Genomic DNA, 20,458 nt, shown 5'->3' on the forward strand with positions numbered 1-20,458 from the left:
ATATCCTGGTACTACGATCAGTAAGAATCTTGGAATTTGTGTTTAAATTACAGAGGTGAAAGTAGAAATTTTTGACATCAGTATTTTGATGTGGGTTGGATCACTGGATGTAAATGCTATTTCCTGGTTTGGAGATGGGTGGTAGCATACCAAGAGATGAGAATCAAGGATGGAATTCTGGGGGATACCGATGATAAAGAAGCAAAAAGAATAAGAGATTCTTCTAAAAGAATGTAGATGAAGTAATATAAGGAGAGGAGAGACATAAAGAGAAGAACTTTGGAAGTTCAAGTGGAAAAGAGGGAGGAGGGCAATGTCAACAACTGCAAAAGCTTCTGGGAAATCATACTAGAAAGTCTGAGAAGAGATGGTTTGATCTGGCAGATGGGAAGGAGGCTGCTGTTGGCTGAGGTAAGAATCATCACAATGAAGTAATGGCAACAGAAAGCAGAAGGCAGAATATGGAGGAGGTGCAAATGAAGAAGTGGAAACAGAAGACACAGACAATTTCTCCTTAAACAGTGAGCCTCCATGACACTTTAAAATAATTCTGTTTGGGAAGCACTTCAGGCATAGTGCATTAAGGACCTCCAAAAATACACTCTTCCAAAAAGAAGTAAGAGCACTGGGCAAAAATTGTCAAAATTACTTTTTTTAAAAACACTGGAAGCTAATAAATAATTACTTCCAGTGATTCATGGAGTATTTATTTAAGAAAAAAATCACTGTGTCTCAGAAAGAACAATGATCTTTGGGTATTTTTAAAAATTTTTAACGTTTATTTTTTGAGACAGAGAGAGTGAGAGAGAGAGAGAGCAAGAGATAGAGCGTAAGTGGGGGAGGGGCAGAGAGAGAGGGAGACACAGCATCCCAAGCAGGCTCCAGGCTCTGAGCTGTCAGCACAGAGCCCTATGCGGGGCTTGAACTTACAGGCCGCAAGATTATGACCTGAGCCCAAGTCAGACGCGTAACCGACTGAGACGCCCAGGTGCCCTGATCTTTGGGTATTTTAAATTTAAACTGCTCTATTCCCCAGAGACGAACCAAGAAACAGACTCTTAACTACAGAGAACAAGCTGATGGTTACCAGAGGAAGGTGAGTGGGGGGATGGGTGAAATAGGTGATGGGGATTAAAGAGCATACTTATGATGAGCACTGAGTAATGTATAGAATTGCTGAATCACTATATTGTACACCTGAAAATAATATAAAACTGTATGTTAACTATACTTGAATTAAAATAAAAAAACTTAATAAAGAAATTAAAAACAAAATAAATTACTCTATTCCCATTCTCCCTTCTCAGCTCCATGGTGGCCTTGAAAAAACCAATAGCTTCACAACCATGGTAGCTGTGAAAACTAGAAGCCTACCAGTCACTGGAGGGGAAACATGGGTTTAAAGCTCCTTGAAAAAAACTCATGCTCAGAGAAATGTCATATTTGATCCATCTTGGAAATCCCTGGAAAAGTTCCATTCTCAGGGCTTGTCGTTATTTGACCTGACTGTGTGAAGCAGCTGTGTCTCATGGGCATTCATCAAAAACCATTAGCAGCAGCTGTTTGATACCACAGCTGCCTGAGGGGACAACACCAGTGGGGCAAACAAGGAGAGGGCTACAAATATTAAAGTGAAAAACTGAGAAGTGAGATGTTCATAGGGGATTTTGAAAGGCTCCAACGTATGCCTAGAAATCTAGGAGGCTATGCACACGCGCAGTGCTGTGCACGTGCTGAGGAAAAACCCAAGAAGGTCCTAATCTCTCACCTTTGGCTAATCTTGAAGCTCTATGCAAGCAGGAAATGAAGGCTAAGGTGGAGTTGTCAGCTGCCTGCCAAAGCACTAAAGGCACGATCTCTACACACACAACAGCCAGAAGACATATTGATTTGAGACATCTAAGGAAATTTCTATCCAATCAGTAGATGATCACCGAGCTAACTGGGCAAATTCAGGAGGCACACATGACAAAATTTAGACAATTAGTCCAGGAAAATCACTTAAACAACAAACAGCAACAACAAGACCTAGGGAGGGGAAAGAAATCTCATGTGTAGAATTGGCATTATGTGATTTGAAATGTGGCTTTTTCAACAAAAATGTAGGAGACAAACTTTGATGGTACAAAGTAGGATGATAAAGGCTACAAGAGGGTATCCTAGAGTGGAGTGTTGAATCCCAAATGGGGTGAGGAGAACATGTACAAGGTGGGGATGGTGGTAGCAATGAGACATTGATTACTGACGGGAGGACTGAGCAAATAGGTAAATACATAAAGAGAATGGGAATCGGATTTCCCACCATAGGAGAAGTGAGTTACAAATATGTAAAGGGAGAAAATGAGAATAAACCCTCTAATGCACCCTGTGTAATGTTGTCTCAGAAGGTTGTGTGACAGTGATACCTCAACACTAAGAGGAATACCTAATACCCGGATCTTGGTTTCTAAATATCATTCTCCATTAAAGGAAACCAGAGCTTCTTCAAGAAATGGATTGTTCCAGAGCTGGGGAAGGGATAGATGAACCTGGAACATCTTTTTTTTGCTAAAAAAGTAAGGAAGTGCTCAAAGAATGATGGGAGCAGTCATAAGGACACAGAAGCCAGATTGAAAGGGTTCTCTCGAGCCAAATCTGGGACAACCTGAGCATGAAAATGAATGTTATGAGTGGATTATAACCCAATGAATAAAATAGGAAATGAGTCCAAACTGATGTTAATTAATTGGACATTTGACACGGGATGAGGTTTTTACATAACTTCAAAGCTTTTTCTCACAAAATACTAAAAACAAAAGAGAAAAGTAACTGTACAAAAGAGAAGCATGGCAGATACCACCTGAACCAAGTGACCTTAGTGAATCTCGCTAATAATAGGATGTTACACCATCGCCATTTTGTGTTATTCCTGCCCCAAAATGCATAGCCTGAATCTAGTCGAGACAAAACATAAGATAAACCCAAACTGAGGAACATCTACAAAATAACTGGCCTGTGTTCTTCCAAAGTATCAAGGCTGTGTGAAAGTCATAGGAATATCAGGGAAGGGTTCCAGATTTAAGACTAAAGAGATGAGAAAACTAAATGCAATGTGTGGTTCTTAAATGGATCCGTTTGCAAAACGGACGTTATTGGGAAACTTGAATGGTGTCTGAGGATTGGGTAGTGGCAGTACAAACATGTTAATTTTCTGATTTCCTCTGATTTCTCCTGCAGTTTCACTGGGGAATAATAATGGACACACATCACCGCATAAGTTTAAGATGTAGAGCATGATAGTTAGATTCACATATACTTTGAAATGATCACCAAGCAGGTTTAGGTAAAATCCAGCATCTCATGTAGATACAAAAAAGAGAAAAACAAATTTCCTTGTGATGAGAACTCCTAGAATTTACTCTCTTAATAACTTTCCTATACACCACACAGTAGTGTTAAGCTATAGTCATCACGGTGCACATTACCTCCCTAGTGCTTCTACATCTTGTGACTAGAAGGTTACACCTTTGGACTACTTTCTTCTAATCTCCCCTCCCCATCCCCCACTCATGCCTCTGCCTCCATGTCTGATTTTCTTTTTTTTCCCTATGAGTTTGGTAGTTTTTGTTTTTAGATTCCACATATAAGTGAGATCACACATTGTCTTTCTCTGTCTGACTTATTTAATTTAGCATAATGCCTTCAAGGCCCACTCATGTTGTCACAAATGGTAGGATTTCCTCATTTTTTATGGCTGAAGCTTATTCCATTGTGTATGTATACCACAACTTCTTCATTCTTCCATCCACCGATGGACATTAAGGTTGTTTCCGTGTCTTGGCTATTGTCAAGTAATGCTTCTATAAACATGGGACAGCAGTTATCTTTTTCAGTTAATGTTTTCATTTCCTTTGGATATCCTCCCAGACATAGAATAGCTGGACCATATGGTAGTTCTATTTTTAATTTTTTGATGAACTTCCATACTCTTTTCCATAGTGGCTGTCCCAGTTGACGTTCCCACCAACAGAGCACAAGGATTCCCTTTTCTCCACATCCACACCAACATTTTTTGTCTATTGTCTTTTTGATGATGACCATTCGAACAGGCGTGAGGTGATATCTCATTGTGGTTTTAACTTGCATTTCCCTAATGATTAATAATGTTTAGCATCTTCTTATGTGCCTGTTAGCCATTTGTATATCTTTGGAAAAACTGTCTATTCAGGTCCTTTGCCCATTTGGGGGGGGGGTGCATTATTTGTTGTTGTTCTTTGCTAGTGAGTTGTATGAATTACATATTGTGGATATTGACACATTAGCAGATATATGGTCTCAAATAAATTTTCCCATTCTGTAGGTTGTCTTTTTACTCTGTTGATTGTTTCCTTTGTTGTGCAGAAGCTTTTTAGTTTAGGGTGGTCCCACTTGTTTATTTTTGCTTTTATTGCTTGTGCTGATTTCCTTCTGACATTGACCGTTACACTGAAATTATGTAGAATGTCCTTATTTGTAGGAATCAACACACTCAAGTATTTGGGAATGATGGATATCATGTCAATTATGTACTTCTAAATTGCTCAGGAAAAAAAAAAAAAAGCTTTTTTACTGTGCTTCCACTTTTCTGCAAGCTTGAAATTATTTCAAAAAGAAATAAATCTGACCCTTAGGGGCCTACTTAATATAAGAACTAATAGTAAGATTGTTACACTAAGAATATTTGGTTTTATTTATTTTGGGGTCTCTGTGTTTGTATTGGCTGCTCTGTGTTTGTATACCATGGAATCATTGATGATGGCCTACCACTCATTCTCCAAACCCCTCTGGAGCCAAACCTTCTGCTCCTTGGCTTACCTCTTTTGACTTTTGTGGCTCGGTTGTTAAGTTCAATATAGTGTGTGTATATCTCCATAGTTGATGTGACTATTGTTTTTATAAGCTCTTCAAAATCTTTGGATTACAACTTATTTTTAGCTTTCCATTGCTCCTGGGGATTCAAGATTCGGGGATGTACGATATTCTGAATTTGAAATAGAAGATTATAAAATATTTTAGCACTGAAATGAAGGCTGCTTGCATGCAAGGATTTTCCTTTTCTATTTGGTATAATTACTTCTAGCATATGTTATTTTTACTTAAAATTTTTCAAGATTTTATTTAAATTCCAGTTAGTTAACATAATGTATAATACTAGTTTCAGGTTGTAATGTATTATTTTTAATGAAAATGTGGCACATTTGCATGAAGTAGTTCTCCTATGAATCATTAATCAAGCTAATTGAAACTATAAACAATACCTGTTCATACATTCTACCCACTAGCGACTGCTAGTCCTTTAAACTTTCTTGAAATGATTCCCAGCTAGTAATCTCGTTTCTAAATAACAAAACGCGGACAAACCAGACTGTAGGGATCCGCTTCTGCGTGCCCGCTGGTGGCAAGAGGGAGAAGAGGCTGGCAGGCACTTGGAGGGGAGTGGGCAGGAAAGAACCTCTGCAGTAACTCAGCTCTGATCTTCTCCCCCCTTCCTCATTACTTCGTCCACCACAGACTAGTTGAGTGTCAACTATGAGTCATTCCAAGTAATGAGCACTGGGGGTCCAATGATGAACGAGAAACATGCTGGGCTCTGGAAGGAGCGCTGAGCTCAGAGGGAGAGAGAGGGCTGCATAGACATTTAGGTATATTCTAATAGTTTCTACAAAAAAGTCAAATACAATGCACTATCAAAGGAGAAAAATGGCTGCCTGACAGGAATAAGGAAAGTCTTTACAGAAAAGGTGATGTTTAAAGTCTTGGCTGCAGTTTGTCAGGAGAGGAGGAGGGAGGGAATTACAGGCAAAAGGAGAAACTGAAGCACAAGGCTGAAAGTCTGAAAGCGCGACTTCTTCAGAGTTCCCAGAGGAAAGGGTGCATGCACAATGCAGCACTGTGTGGGTGTCTGAGAGGAGGGATGGGCTGAGCACAGACCAGAAAGGCCCATGTGGGCAGACCATTTAAAAAAAGAAAACAGACAAAAAACAAACAGCAACATCACACACCCCTGTGTGCTGTGCTAAAGAATTTGGACTTTATCCTGAAGACTATGGGGGGTCAGTGGAGGGTTGCTGGAGAATGACATGGTCAGCTCCCTCTCTGTACAGGGATCTGTGATTCTAGGGAGTGGAAGGGAGTGTCTGGCCCCTCCCCCCACCCCCTGCACTGGGACAATTGCTGGCTCTTTCCCTGCAGTTAGCTCCCTGCTCGAAGGATACCTCCCACTCTTCAGCCCACCCCAACAAAAAAAAAAAAAAAAAAAAAAAAAGAAAATGCCTGGCATTTTCTATTCCTTATCTGGCTTTTGTCTTCATGATACTTCCTAAGTATCTGACTTGCCTGTTTGTTGTCTGCCTCCCATACTGGCATATAAGCTCTATAATAATAACAGACACTTTGTTCTATTATTGCGGTCTCCCCAGCACCTCGTTCTGGTGACGGGCATAGTAAGCGCACCTATGTTCTTGAAAGAGTGAAGGTAATACAAACCTGCCACTGATCTTGGTGCAAAGAACTTGGGAACCCATAAACCTCAGATTCTAGGAAAGGAAATTTGCAGTGGCCAAGAGGTTCTGAGTCCCCAGGCAGAGGAATGGTGGGGTAAGGGGCTCCAAGAGGCTCTCCAGAACAACAGGCTTCCAAATGAGATGGTAAATCCCGTCCTAGGATCCTTTTTGCTTTTTCCCCAGAGGTGGCCCTTTTTTTTTTTTTTTCCAATGTTTATTTTTTATTTTTGTGAGGCGGGGGGAGGGGCAGAGAGAGAGGGAGACACAGAATCAGAAGCAGGTTCTAGGCTCTGAGCTGTGAGCACAGAGCCCAATGCAGGGCTTGAACTCACAGACTGTGAGATCATGACTTGAGCCAAAGTTGGATGCTTAACTGACTGAGCCGTCCAGGCACCTCAGAGCTGGCCCTTTATAATGGGAAGGCAGGACTTAGATAGTATTCTAATTTAGGGATGTTGGAACCTAGACCAGGATTTCAATCGGGAAAGAGAATGAAGCATAGATCTTTCCTCTAACAATACTGTCCAATGTCAGACTCTGGATTCATGAAGTTAGGTTTTTTTCTGAATTCCCCTGAGATCTCAAGATAGAGAGACCATGTCCTGCAGAACTCATAGGTCTCATGAGGTCTCAGCTTGAACATGCCTCCCTGAGCATCCTGTATGTATGGCTCTGAAGGACACGAGGAGCAGTCATGATACAGGGGTGAATTCATGAACAAGGTTCCTAGATACGTATCTATCCTGGGAGGTGGTTTCCTGAGCCTCCAGCAGCTGGCTGGAGTGGCCTAGGCAGTGGCCTAGGCAGAGTCCAGAAACTTCTCAGAACACTGGCTGATGGCTCAGGTCCTTAGCTTTGTCAAGCCACATGGCTAGAAATCCTCTCGAATCACAAGAGAAACAGACAAATCTTGAATCATAAGACAGACAAATCTCAAGTCTCTGGAAACTAATGACCTTGTTTCTAGATCTTTCCAATTTGAGAACCAACCAATTTGTTCCTGTTTCAGGCAACCAAAACCTTATATTATGGATATGCAAGGAAGATTCAGTCGTGGTTCTATTGCCTGGCATATGGGTGATTATGAGAACACCGATCAAAGAAATTCCAAAGCGGCTGTCCTTGTCAGGCAGAGCACGGCAGAATTGCCAAGAGCTTCCAAACAACCGAAGCTGCCAAAGCGACCAAGAAAGGAGGTACGATCATTTGCTTTCCTGAATCATCATAGAAAACATCAAATTATTTCAACATGAATTAGAGAATGCTATTTAATAGTAATACTGATAAACAATCAGTTTTGTGGTTCCTTTTAACCCGTGAGAACATTTTGAAATTTATATGGGATTTCCACAGTAATGCCCATACTGTGGGTAGCTGGGTGTTATTCCCATTTTATAGCTAAATAAAACAACATATTGTAGATTTCAATCCTTACAAGTGCTTATTTAACATACGGGTGAACCTGGAGAAAATAGCCTTCTCCTTGGTTTGCAAAAGCTGAGAAAGCTCTCAGCGTATGAAATGGAGGTAAATCTGTAAGTCCTGTCAAGACTGTTGCAGACTGTTTTGTGACACTTCCTAAAACAGTATATCAGTTCAAATTCAAGTTTTTCCCATTACTATCTAGGAAACCTTGAGCAGGTTGCATAGTTTCTCTATATGGGTTTTTTTGTAAATGAAGTGGGGAATTAGTATTTGTACAGAATATTTGATAAGACTGCTCCTAAGAATCAAGTAAAGAATGTGTAAGTATATACAAATGAATAATTATTTCCTAGGGTCCTTTTGCATAATTCCACAGCACAATGCATTTTATAGTAATCCAGTATTTCCATATTGAGTCTCATTTCCATATTGAGTCTCATTTCCACGAAAGAAAGGAAATGGGATAGCTCTCATTAATCCAAAGATTCCTATTTCCTACATGAAGACAGTCTCCTTGCTCCATCAAAGAATCTTGCCAACTCCCTAAGACGACTGCTTGCCCTCCGTCACCAGAGATCTGATTCATTAGCAATTAATTACATCTATTTGAAACATTCTGTGAATGAGCCATGGAAGTCCTCCTTGGTAGATCCTGACCCCAGGGGAACTTTGTATTAAAAAAGGGAGCAGTTCAGCTGCTAACATTCCTCTGTGGTCTGATTTTTGGGCTGGTTCCAAATGAAATGATTTATTGTAGTGTGTGTGGATGAAGGTTGGGTTAGTTACCTTCCGTCACTGAACTAATTTTGTGTAGGATTAGAGCAATCATGGATTAAACAATCCCAAATGTCTCCTTCTATCATTCACTAAATCCAATGGAGAGTTGTGCATTAAAACAAACAAACAAAAAATGTGTTAAGACTTTTTATTCTGAAATGATTTCAAATTTACAGAAGAGTTGCAAGAATAGTACAAAGTGAACTCTGATATTCTTTATCGAGAACAGTCACTTGTTTATTTGCTTTAATGCTTTCTAAATGTGTGTGTGTGTACATTTGTTTTTCCAAATCATGTGAGGTTAAGTTGCAGACATGATTCTTCCTTACCCCTAAACATTTCAGGGTATATTCCTAAGAACAAAGGTGGTCTCTCATATAACCACGGTACAATTCTAAGATTTAGGGAGTTTAACATTGATACAATGTAATTATCTATAGTTCATAATCAAATTTTATTAATTGAGCCAATAATGTCTTTTGTAGTTTCTCCTCATCCAGGATCCAATCTAGAATGACATATTGCATTTAGTCCCCATGTCTCCTTCAATTTAGAACAGTTCCTCAGTCTTGGTCTTTTATAGCACTGACATTTTTGAAGAGTCTAGACCAGTTCTGTAGAATATCTCTTAACTTAGGTTTATCTGACGGTTTCTCATGAATAGATTCTGGTTATGTGTTTTGGGCAGGAACCTCAGCTAAGTGACATCATGTCATTCTCAGTGCTTCACATCAAAGAGGCACCTGACGAGAGTTTAACTCATTGTTAGTAAGGTTAATTAATCACTTGGACACATCTTTTCCCTTCCAGAGATAAACAAAATACTATATCACCCCAAATAATCTTTCTTTTTATAAACTAGTCTTTCTTCTAAATTTCTAGATATACACTAGAAACTTGTTCCCTATGTCCAGTTTTTGGACCATCTCACAGGATTCTTGTGGATGATACTTCAACAAGTACTCAAGCCTGCCCCCCCCCCCATGTAAATCCTCTTCAGTGAAAATGACTTGAAGCAACTGTTCTTATATATTCAAAAGCCAATAATGAATACAACATGTGTCAAGCCTCTAACATAATGTTTTACACCAGCCACCAATGAATGGTTACCACTGCTACACTTACCTGGGATGCCAGCACATTTTCCATTTTATGCTGCAAGAATCAAAACCATGTACTGAAAACAGCCTCAATGAAATAAATGTCAATGGTACTGGGGGGCTTTGAGGGAAATCCCTTTTCTCATGAAGATAGATGGTTGAAAATGGGATATTTTATATTCACATTCTTGAGTTTGGATCTTTATAAATCTACATTTGGAGCTTAATTACAATGTTTCTAAAAGTACAATTTATGATATTTAACATTATGTATCATTCTTTATACATTTATCCAAAACAAAATGCTCTTTAAAAATGCTCTTACATATGGGGCAAATTTCTACACTGTTTCTTCTACTCTATTTCCCCCCCGTTTTTTTTTTTGTTTGTTTGTTTGTTTGTTTTTAATTTAAAGTTCAATCTTCTAGTTTATGTTATTTTCCCTTCTTGATTTTTGGTTAACTTTTTTTTTCACATAAGTAATAGCCACTTAAGTGTTGTCAATTTTACGTGTATATTACATGCACTTTTAGCACCATCCATTTCTATTTCATTTCTTTGCTTGCAAATGTTCTCATTACCCCCTTTCATTCCAATACATGGACATAATCTCAGTGATTGGTAAATTCTGTCCCTCATCTGTTCACTCACGTTGAATCCAAAGTCAGTAATTCTCAAATTTTAATGTGCGTATCAATCACTTAGGGACCGAATAAAGACACAGATTCTGATTCAGCCGGGCTGGGACAGGGCTTGGGGTCTGCATTTCTATGAACTTCTAGGCAATGCAGCTGTTGCTAGTCTGGGACCTTGAGCAGCAAGGTTTGAATTGCAGTTTGAGCTAGGAACTGGAGGGGCTTGGACCACAGGGGAAAGGGAGACAAGAAAGGACAGGCAGGGCAAAGGCAATGTTCGTGTAGTGCCTTTGGGGAAGTGCGTGTGGTTCAAGATGGCTGGATAATAAATAGCACGCAGAGGGTATCTCGTGAAGTGGCTGGGGAAGAGGAACCAGCTGCGTTGTTTGAGTGCATGGTGCTAACAAGCTCGGATTTTGCTGGGCTTTCAAACAGAAGTAACAGTATTAAACCTTCATTTTTGGAGGGATTTAGACATCAGCCTGGAAGACTGATTACAACTGTTTGATATGGCAGAAAGAGGAGTTCCGAGGCATTTGGGGAACTCAGTTGAGAAATGAAGAGGGACTGAAAGAAGGCAAAGAGAAAGGAGAAGAGGTGATGCGTCTGAGACACAAAGAAAGTAGCAGATTCAACAGGTCTCCCCATGGGAAGAGAAGGAGGCCAAAGAACACCGCAGAATTCATGAGGGGTGGGGGCAGGGTAGGGGGCAACACGCAGAGAATGAGTAGTTTGCAAAGAAGCCAGTGCCCTATGAAACACTTAGTTGCCAACGGAAAAAGAAATTTGGGATAAAGAGGGGGCAGGAAGACACAGAACAAAAATTTAACAAGGGAGAAACCATTTTTGTTTACACTTTGACTATAGTCTGTAGATTGAGAACATGCAGGTGAGAAAGGGGGACGGATGATAAATGCTGACTGAAGGTACTAAGAAAGCTGAGCAAGATGCATGGCTCTAGGAATTAACACAGCACTGCAGGGGTTAATCCTTACAGGGAGGGGGCGTTTTTTGCTCCCACTGTGAAGGAAGTGCTACCTCCTTCCTTGCCATCTCAGAGGGCTTTTTCTTTTCTTTTTTTGTTTATTTATTTATTTTGAGAGAGACAGAGACAGCGCAAGTGGGGGAGGGGCACAGAGAGAGAATCCCAAGCAGGCTCCACAGTCATCACAGAGCCTGATGCAGGGCTCGAACCCACAGAGAAGCCATGAGCTCACCACCTGAGCCAAAACCAAGAGTCAGACACTTATTAATCGCCTGAGCCACCCAGGTGCCCCTCAGAGGCTTATTTCTAACACACTTTCCCTATCCTCCCACATCTCCCTTGCCCCATATACCCAAAGACTATATAGGACTTGTATCTCAGCTTTTACAGGATAACTGCTGCCTGTACTGTTTACTGTGTTAAAGATCTTTGCTTCAAAGCCTGCTTCTTATTTTTTATTTATTTATTTTTTTTCAACGTTTATTTATTTCTGGGACAGAGAGAGACAGAGCATGAACGGGGGAGGGGCAGAGAGAGAGGGAGACACAGAATCGGAAACAGGCTCCAGGCTCTGAGCCATCAGCCCAGAGCCTGACGCGGGGCTCGAACTCACGGACCGCGAGATCGTGACCTGGCTGAAGTCGGACGCCCAACCGACTGCGCCACCCAGGCGCCCCTAAAGCCTGCTTCTTATAATCTGGCATGACAATATTCTGACCACCCAACTGCTTTTGGGGGGGGGGGTCATAATATATATCATCCTACTTATATCTGAAGTACCTGTATCAGCCAAGGTTCTTCTGAGACATAGAACCACAAAGATGGACAGATAGACTGATTGAGTTTAAGGAATTAGGAATTGGCTCACAGGATTGTGGAGGCTGGCAGATCCAAAATGGGCAGGGTAGGCCAACAAGGCTGGAGACTAGGCAAGAGTGACATTGCAGCTCAGGTCCAAAGGCAGGCTGGAGGCAGAATTTCCTCTTCATTGGGGACTTCAATCTCTTAAATCCTTCAACTGACTGGATGACGCCCACCCACGTGATGGTGGGTAATCTGCTTTACTGAATCTATTCATTTAAAAGTTAATCTCTTCAGAGCGCTAGCCTCAGCCCCTCCCCCCACTCCACCCCCAGCTCTGGCCCAAGGCAGAACTGGGGCTGGGGCGTGGGATGCAGTCTGTGGCAGGGGAGCTTTGGGATGAGAGCGGTCTGCATGCTCGAAGCCCCCTTCTGTGAGAGGAGCTTCAGTACTGGCCACCAGGCAGGGCCCGGCTGGGGCGGGGAGCGAACTACAGCAGGAGCGGGAACCTCTGTGACTGTGCTTGGGTCTCTGTCCGACCCCCCTCGCCTCCTGTCTCGCCTGAGACCCTCCCCCTTTCCCTGGCTTTACCTGGCGGGCGTATATTTCTTTCCTCATTGGTTCTCCCCAAAGCCTGTAGTTAGCTGTGAGGACTGAGACTAGCACAACGTGCCCCAACCTAATGGGCTCTTCAGGTCTGTCCCCTCTGTGGGGAAAGAACCCTGCTCGCACAGCAGCCCAGCCAGGTGTGCTGCCCTGTAGTCGTTAGTATCCATCTGGATCCTCAGGATCCTAGAGCAGGTTGAACCTATTATCACCCTCATTTCACAGCTGTGATCATCGAGGCCAGAGAGGTTGAGAAACTTGTCCATTGTCACATAGCTGGTAGGCAGCCGAGTCAGGATCTGAACCCAGACAGCCAACCTTCACCCTGTCCAAAGACACCACCTGCATCTGGAGCACGGGCCATGCTAACTGAAGGAGTCTACAAGAAGGAAGCTGTAAGAAGACAACGTGGACCTTGGAAGGGAGAAGGGTTGCTGATCAGACACGCGGGTCTGCAGGTGCGAAGCCTGTAACCGACGGTTTTGCTAGAGGCAGACGACGTCTGCGGCCTCGTCCCCGCCCCACCCCGCCTCAGCTCTGGGCTCGGTGACTCACTTGTTAGCAGGACTCTGTTACTTTCCTGATTGGTAGCTCCAACGCCCTCTGTGGAAATGCCCTGCGGGAAGTCAGGCCTCAAGTAGCAAACACGTAGGGAGAAACAGCAATTTTGTCAGTCACCTCCCTGAACCTTCATCTCCTTGCTGAAAACCAGGTCCTACCTAATACAACCCAAAGTGGGACATGTTTTAAGCAACCTCCCCCTCCCACCCCCTCTGGAGGCATTCCCCTCTGCCTCCCAACCTGGTTTCCAGATTCTCAGGTAGCTGGCACGGCCTGATCCCTGATCCATAGGTTATTATAGGTGCTCAGTCTATAATGCAGAACCGCCCCCCCAACCCGCCCCTTTGGCCACCAGGAAGATCTCACTTGGACTGCTTTTTCCACTTTGACCAGCACCTAGCACCGAAATATTTGTTGAATGGATGAGTGAATGGATAAGGATTAAAGAATATATCAACCAAGCTTAGAAAATAAATCTCAATCTCATCTAAAAAGATACCTTCACAGAAACTTCCACACTGGTGTTTGACCCTAATATCTGGATATCATGGCCTAACCCAAGCTGACACATAAAATTAACTGTCACAGTACCCATCTCATCCAGGTGTGGGGATTTTCTACAACGCACCTGACAGAACAGTCTAGGCACCAGGGAACTGAGAAGCAAGGCTGGCATGTATGTATGTATGTGCTTAAGTTCTTTACCAATGGCATGATTTTAAAGTTGCTTGAGGGAGTAGGGAAACACTTTCGAAATTTTCATTTAATCAATAAGGGAGTTTGAGATACCTAATGTTAGTTCTCCCTATGGTCTTTAAGATGACATGATTCAGTATGGTATTATGCATGTTACAAAAATTATACATAAAAGCATTTTCTTTTTCTGAGACTTTATATATATATATATATATATATATATATATATATATATATGAATGACCTCATCTTTTACATAGCAAATATTATATAATGCCCTTTACTTTCCTAAAATAAAATTCATATAGAATATAACCTACTTCCACACATAATTTATAACACACCAATATAATGCCCTAGATGTACTATTTAAAAAGTAACCTATTAAAATATATTTTAATACACAGACATTGAAACACTAGATCAGAACAGGAAATGTAACGGAGCAGGCAGATCTTACATCTATATGCCGTCTGCAGGAATGCTACAATTACAAAGGAAGACGGATACAGATGTACAAATGACTCAAATTCATGAATACAGTAGCGGTCGGTAAGGTTGTTTTCCAAATTTATGTTAATTCTTGTAAAAATTCTGAATCTTACAAAGTAAAGTCTTCCCTCGATTTATACAACAGTGGCATTCCTGGAAAATTCAGCATATATTAAAATCATGTGAGAAACACATTGTGCTTTTACGTAAAGCAGAATTAAATTCTCAGTCTAGATAATTATAAACAGGTTTTTCACCCACAGGACTGTCCGGCAGAACATTTAGAAAAGTCATGCAGGAGGTGGGACAAGCTCTCCTTCCGTGGGGTGTCCCGTACATTACACGACCTTTCTCTTACCATCCTCAGCCCCCATCCACTATGTGCCAGTAACTGTCACCCACCATTATGCTAACCAAAAATGTCCCTACATTTCCCAAACACCCCTGCTGAAAATCACTAACATATATTACCAACTTGTTTCAGCATGAACTAATGGAGATGAGACCTCTAGGTTTTTAAGTTCCAAGATTAAATGTAACAAACCACATGCAGTACCAGGAAAATGTTCAAGATAAATTCAAAAGGTTTATTGCACCAAATGCCACAGAAAAATGGATCAAAATAATACATGAACAAGTTTTAAGAAAAAATTTCTATACATTGACACTGATATCTATTTACCTGATCAAAAATATAAAGACCTATCAATTTGTCTTACCGGAGCTTCAATAATAACAAATCCCAGAATTTTCTCCTTTTTTAAACACCACTTAAATGTAAGCATATTGCAACCTTGCTCCCAAGATATATAGTCACCAAACTTCTGACATTTAAAAATTAACACTCAGATGGGGGCTGCTTGATTTAGGTAAATATTATATTAAAATATCCCCTCCCCCACAGCACAATAAAAAAACAAATGGTTCACATTTACCAAGAGAAGCTAAAGACTTTTTCAATTTAATGGTGAAAGTATGCATGAACAAAATACTTTCAAAAGTACATATTAGTGGGAAAATCCAGACATTTAAAAGAATTTTAGGGCCGCTTTATATTCTTTATTTTTATGTACAACCAACTCTAGTGAAGAACCTAAAAAGCTACAGACTAAATTTTTATAAAATCTCAGGACCTAATTATAAGAGCCTAAACGACAGTTTAGTGTCACTTAGCAAGCAGGGACTTTCCTCCCTCCAAAAAAGTTACTTTTGAAAAATATGGTTAAGTTTAAAAAGTTGCAATGTGTAAACGGCAGTTCCATGGGATGTGAAAAGATTATAGTTACTTTTATTAAAAAACAGCACACTTCAGAAAAATGGATTGAAGCCTGTACAAAAAGCTATTTAACACTGATAAAAATAAAATACTTTGGAATTATGCACAAGTATGGAAGCTACATTTTAAATTTTCATTGTCATGTTTAAACGTACACAATTATCTTTACATTCATATCACTCGTCGATCTATTAAAAATAAAACTGCAACATGCTAGAAAGAGGTCCATCACAGTAACATTTACACACTTCTGCTCTGTCATGCCTCACTAGCTTGCTTAAAAAAGCAAGATGCTACAAAAGTTACACTCAACAGGTAAGACTTAAAAGTTGAAGAAACCCTAAAGGTGGAATCCTGTCAACTGAGGTAGTTTTCTTTTCTTTTTTTTTTTTTCTTTTTTTTGTTTTTTAATTTTAATTTTTTCTTGAAGTGGGCATTGGGAGAGGGTGGGATCCCTTTCTTGCCTCTTGGGCTAAGACAGAATGAAGCCACTGGGTGGTGTGAGTGGGTGTATCTCAACACAATTCCATGAGAGTTTTTTCTTTTCCACTTTTGGGAAGAGGCTGAATTTAAGACAAAGAAAACTTGAATGTTATTTAGAGGAGGATTATAAAAGAGCAGCAACATTCTTGGTCTGTTTTTGTAGGCAATAGATGTGAGGATTAGGTTCTGACTGGAATCCTGAGTGTCACTGAGACAACCCCCACATGTGACCCACCTGTAGTTTCCAACAGACATTTTCCAAGAGAGTTTTAGAACAGTAGATTCAGAGGCAAATTAAATTTTCTCAGGCTTTGAGACAACTGGGCTAAATTTTTATGTATGGAGTTTAGAATCAGCCATTTAAAGCCCAATTTCCCCCTATGTGGGTCTAATTTTCAACATGCCACTACGTACACATTTTGAATGAAACTGGTTCTGTATCTAGTTATTTTCTACGAAACCGTGGAAGGTGGTGGATGAGGGAAAGTGCTCAAAACGTGTAAACAAGGAAAAGGGAAACAGAGATGAGGGGAATGCTCTAAACTGGTGCAGATGGAAATGATACAATGTCAGCTATTATAATTTATTCACAAATAAGGAGAAACAAATGATGAGTGAGCTGAGCCACAGGTGAGGTTCATTCTCTGGGTAACATAACAACAAGCAGTGACATCGTGGATAGAGACTTTAGAACACCAAACTCAGATGTTAGACGAAAGGGATGAGAAAAACATAAAAAGGCTGGAAAACTTCAATCTTACGAAAGAAAGATATAAAATAAAAATTAAAGATCTTATTAAGAGCCTTAATGCACCCACCTACATTTCACATCATAAAAAAGAGAGAGAGAAGAAAAGGTAGCAGTTCTGACCTATTCCTAAAGAATTATTACACCCATTTTTCTCCATTGGTACTTGCATAATGAACTTGCATTTGTAAAAGAAGAAACAAATTTATGTCACTTGGTGTTCAGAATCAGGACTGTATCAAATAAAAAATCTGAAGTCATTCTAAGCCCTAGAAGGAAAGTTACTTCATAATCTTGGGTACAAATGGATGCATGAAAAAGACTGGAATTAATTTATAAAATAGTGTTAAGGAAATGAGAGCCTGGTTATAATCAACTGTAGTCAAGATCTGCAAGGTGCTGACAATCTTCTGATTGGCTAGATTAGCACCGGTCTTTTAACAATCAATATTTTTAAACTCTCCTCCTTTACCTTGGATGTTGGGACACACTCTGACATGGTCAGAGTTCATGACCAGTACACTAAGTAAAGTTCCTTTTACATTAACAAAAAATTAAGGTTTTTTTTTTTTTTTTAAAGTGAACTATGCTAATAAACAATCCTTCATTTTGACAGATTTTATAATGGGCAAGTTAGTTTCTGGAGAGGTGTTTTGAAAAGGGCTTAGGCATTAGAAGGCACAGAGATGATAATGTAAAAATTTAGATCATTTATGGGTTGTTTATAAATGTACAAACTAATTACTTTCATTAGTCATCCTGAACTGTTGCAGTTTCATTTCCCACCAGGCCAGCTGTGCCTTTTAAAGTAGAAATAGTCATTTGTATTAACTATTTAGGAAGAAAGTGGCTTCGGCTGGAAGAATTTAGCAACAGAAACACTCTTGAGCTCATAGGAATAACTTTGGTAAATGGCCTCTCTTAAAAAGGCCGCTGAAAGCTCTAAAGTATGAGGATAAAATATATGGTATCAGACTGTGCACTCTGCAGCTATGAACTACATCTTGATGAGATTAAGATGCTACATTGATTCCTGGGTTTATTGCACCAACAGTCCATCTCTAACCTACCTGTGGCTGCATCTGCAACAAGGTAAACTCCAAGAAGATGTGAAAACAGTGAGTCCCTAAAGCACTCTCTTCCCAACGGTCGATCCTCTTTCCTGTTTGGCGTCAGGCGGTAACTCCTATGGCCACCAGACGGGAAGACAGCACAATGCGGCTTGCTTTCTTTCACCTTTTGTAAAAAGCAAACCCTGCCCTGGAATCCAGACACCTTGTTCTGACTGTCTTAGGATAGCAAGTTACACTTTCTCCCGTTTGGAGAGCTCACGCCTAAACTCTGAAACATTCTCCTACTGGGATGGTACGTACACTGGTTACCCCTGCTCCAAAGTCGTTTGTCGTTATTCTGCCCGAACACACAGGCGCTCTGGACCGACAGCTTAGTGTTTAGTGTAGTGTTTATGTCTTCTCCTACCAAAAAAGTCACTCTCTCTGTTGATTCATGGGTAACAAAAGGCCAAAAGTATTCGTGAAAAACACAAATGCCATTATGTCAAGTAAACCTAAGTCGTCCAACGAGGCATCCACTTGAAGCAACGGAACGAAACAAAACAAAACAAAAGCAGTGGAATGACGGTTTCTGTTTGCTCTTCTCATGCTTTTGACGTCACAGAGAGCTTTCTCCTTTCGCCTTCGGTTGAGAATCTGATTTTTTTTTTTCTTCCAAGGAAGAACTGTCCTGAGCTTTAGCTTATAAGAGTATCTGAGCGACGTAAGGAGAATGAGTACTGGCAATAGCAGTCAACAGAGGCAGGTCGTTTGATTCAATCCTGAATATTGAAAAAAAGAAAAGAATATTAAAGTAGCATGATTTTACAGTAAAGTATTATTGCTAGGTACCAAGTTTGCCAGGTCATTGCTTAAAACTAACGATAAAGTAAGAGATGGAAAGACAATAAACTTGTTCTTTTATTGTGATCTCCCAGTGGATGCCGCCCAAGGAGGCAGAGGAAGATGCTGGTGTGCTATGCCTAAGTGTGGACACAAGGCTGTTCTTCCCAAGGCAGAGGTCACTCAATCTTAAGCCCATAACTTTTCTATATTCCCTGACAATTAATGTTTTCTCCAGTGGCTCATCATTCTTCTAGCCAACACTGCTGAGCGCATACTGAGATTCTGCACCTGGGTTCAAATCAGTCTTAGGATAATGATGAAGGTGGGAGCTTTTTCAAAACACTTGAGGATTTGTTCAACAGGTTACACGATTTAGATCCTCACTAGGCATCTGAGCCACAGCATTCTGACAGCAAAGTGACACTAACAGATACTGAATCAAGAGACATCACAGCATCAAATGGACGTGGCTTCGGCTGCCTCTCTTACAGCAGAAGCGGCTACAGCGTGGTCACTGGCTAAATGCTGCCAAATGTCCTGAAAAAAATTAGGACTGCTTCAGTCCGTGGAATATGTCCTATTTTTTTCCCCTTGAATTCCAAAAATGAAAAATTAAAAATAAAATTTAAAAAGGTAGCTGCCATTACTTCATGGAATGTTCTATGCTTTCTCCAGTAACGCTCCCTACAGATCTCCTTTCAGGCTACATAAGAAGTTCCTCAGTACCTTTTGTGCTGCTGGCTCTGACTAGGAGGGGAAGGGGCTAGAGAGGCTGCATGTGACCCCCACTAATCACGCACTAAGAGGACCTAGCGATGAGAGGGGTAAATAAATCCTTCTGGTCTTTCTAATAGTGTCCATGGACACCTGCCAGCCAGGGAAAGATCCTAGAAATACAAGTCACACATCTGGCAGTGGGGAGCCTAGTGAGCAGGACCAAAGTGTGAAGCCGGTAAAGAGAGCTAAACAAAAACTAGGAACAATAACAACAACAACAACAAAGAGATATGTTGCAAGTTAACTGCAAAAGCAAACGCCTAAAAAGGGAAAAATATTTTTTGAATAAAGTATGGAAAAAAAATGTATGACAGGAAATGCCAGAGTCACAGTACTGTAAGTCACATCCTGGGTGTGAAAGATGAAAAAGTCTGACAAGAATGCAAAGACCCGAGCCTTGAAATAATACTTTGATTAGCAGGCTTGATGGGGGAATTTCAAGGCTGACATCATATATGCAATTTTTTCTTGCTCAAACTTAGGGGAATCGTCATCATAGTTAAGGGGGTCAATTCCCCATAAACACAGTGTCTTCTTGTTAGTTCTTTGTTGAAAAATTAAGCAGAGACTAACAAAGGTCATAATTTCTTCTCTGAGAGAAGTTCTGGCAAAGACCCTGTGGAGGACAATGTACATTATCAGTAACATCAATATGCCTCCTCCTCCAAAGGGCCTGT

The 20,458-nt window shown here is 40.7% G+C and overlaps 2 protein-coding genes across 7 annotated transcripts in view; one reads left to right on the forward strand and one right to left on the reverse strand.

Moving 5' to 3' along the window:
* Nucleotides 1–20,458, forward strand: part of SPMIP2 (sperm microtubule inner protein 2) — a 112,137-nt gene that overhangs the window by 89,192 nt on the left and 2,487 nt on the right. The window contains 1 exon segment of the mRNA XM_040471534.1: nt 7,531–7,717. Coding sequence (XP_040327468.1) covers nt 7,531–7,717 — 187 coding nt within the window.
* The window catches only part of FNIP2 (folliculin interacting protein 2), a 131,361-nt gene continuing 126,068 nt past the window's right edge, over nt 15,166–20,458 (reverse strand). For all 6 annotated transcript variants that reach the window (XM_040471514.1, XM_040471501.1, XM_040471518.1 and 3 more), the window contains one exon: nt 15,166–18,940. In XM_040471514.1, the coding sequence (XP_040327448.1) occupies nt 18,862–18,940 (79 nt within the window). In that variant the 3' untranslated portion in view covers nt 15,166–18,861. The remainder of the gene's footprint in view (nt 18,941–20,458) is intronic.

This window comes from Herpailurus yagouaroundi, unplaced genomic scaffold (assembly GCF_014898765.1).
Source record: "Herpailurus yagouaroundi ecotype Mexico unplaced genomic scaffold, PumYag 28, whole genome shotgun sequence".
NCBI classification, from domain to species: domain Eukaryota; kingdom Metazoa; phylum Chordata; class Mammalia; order Carnivora; family Felidae; genus Herpailurus; species Herpailurus yagouaroundi.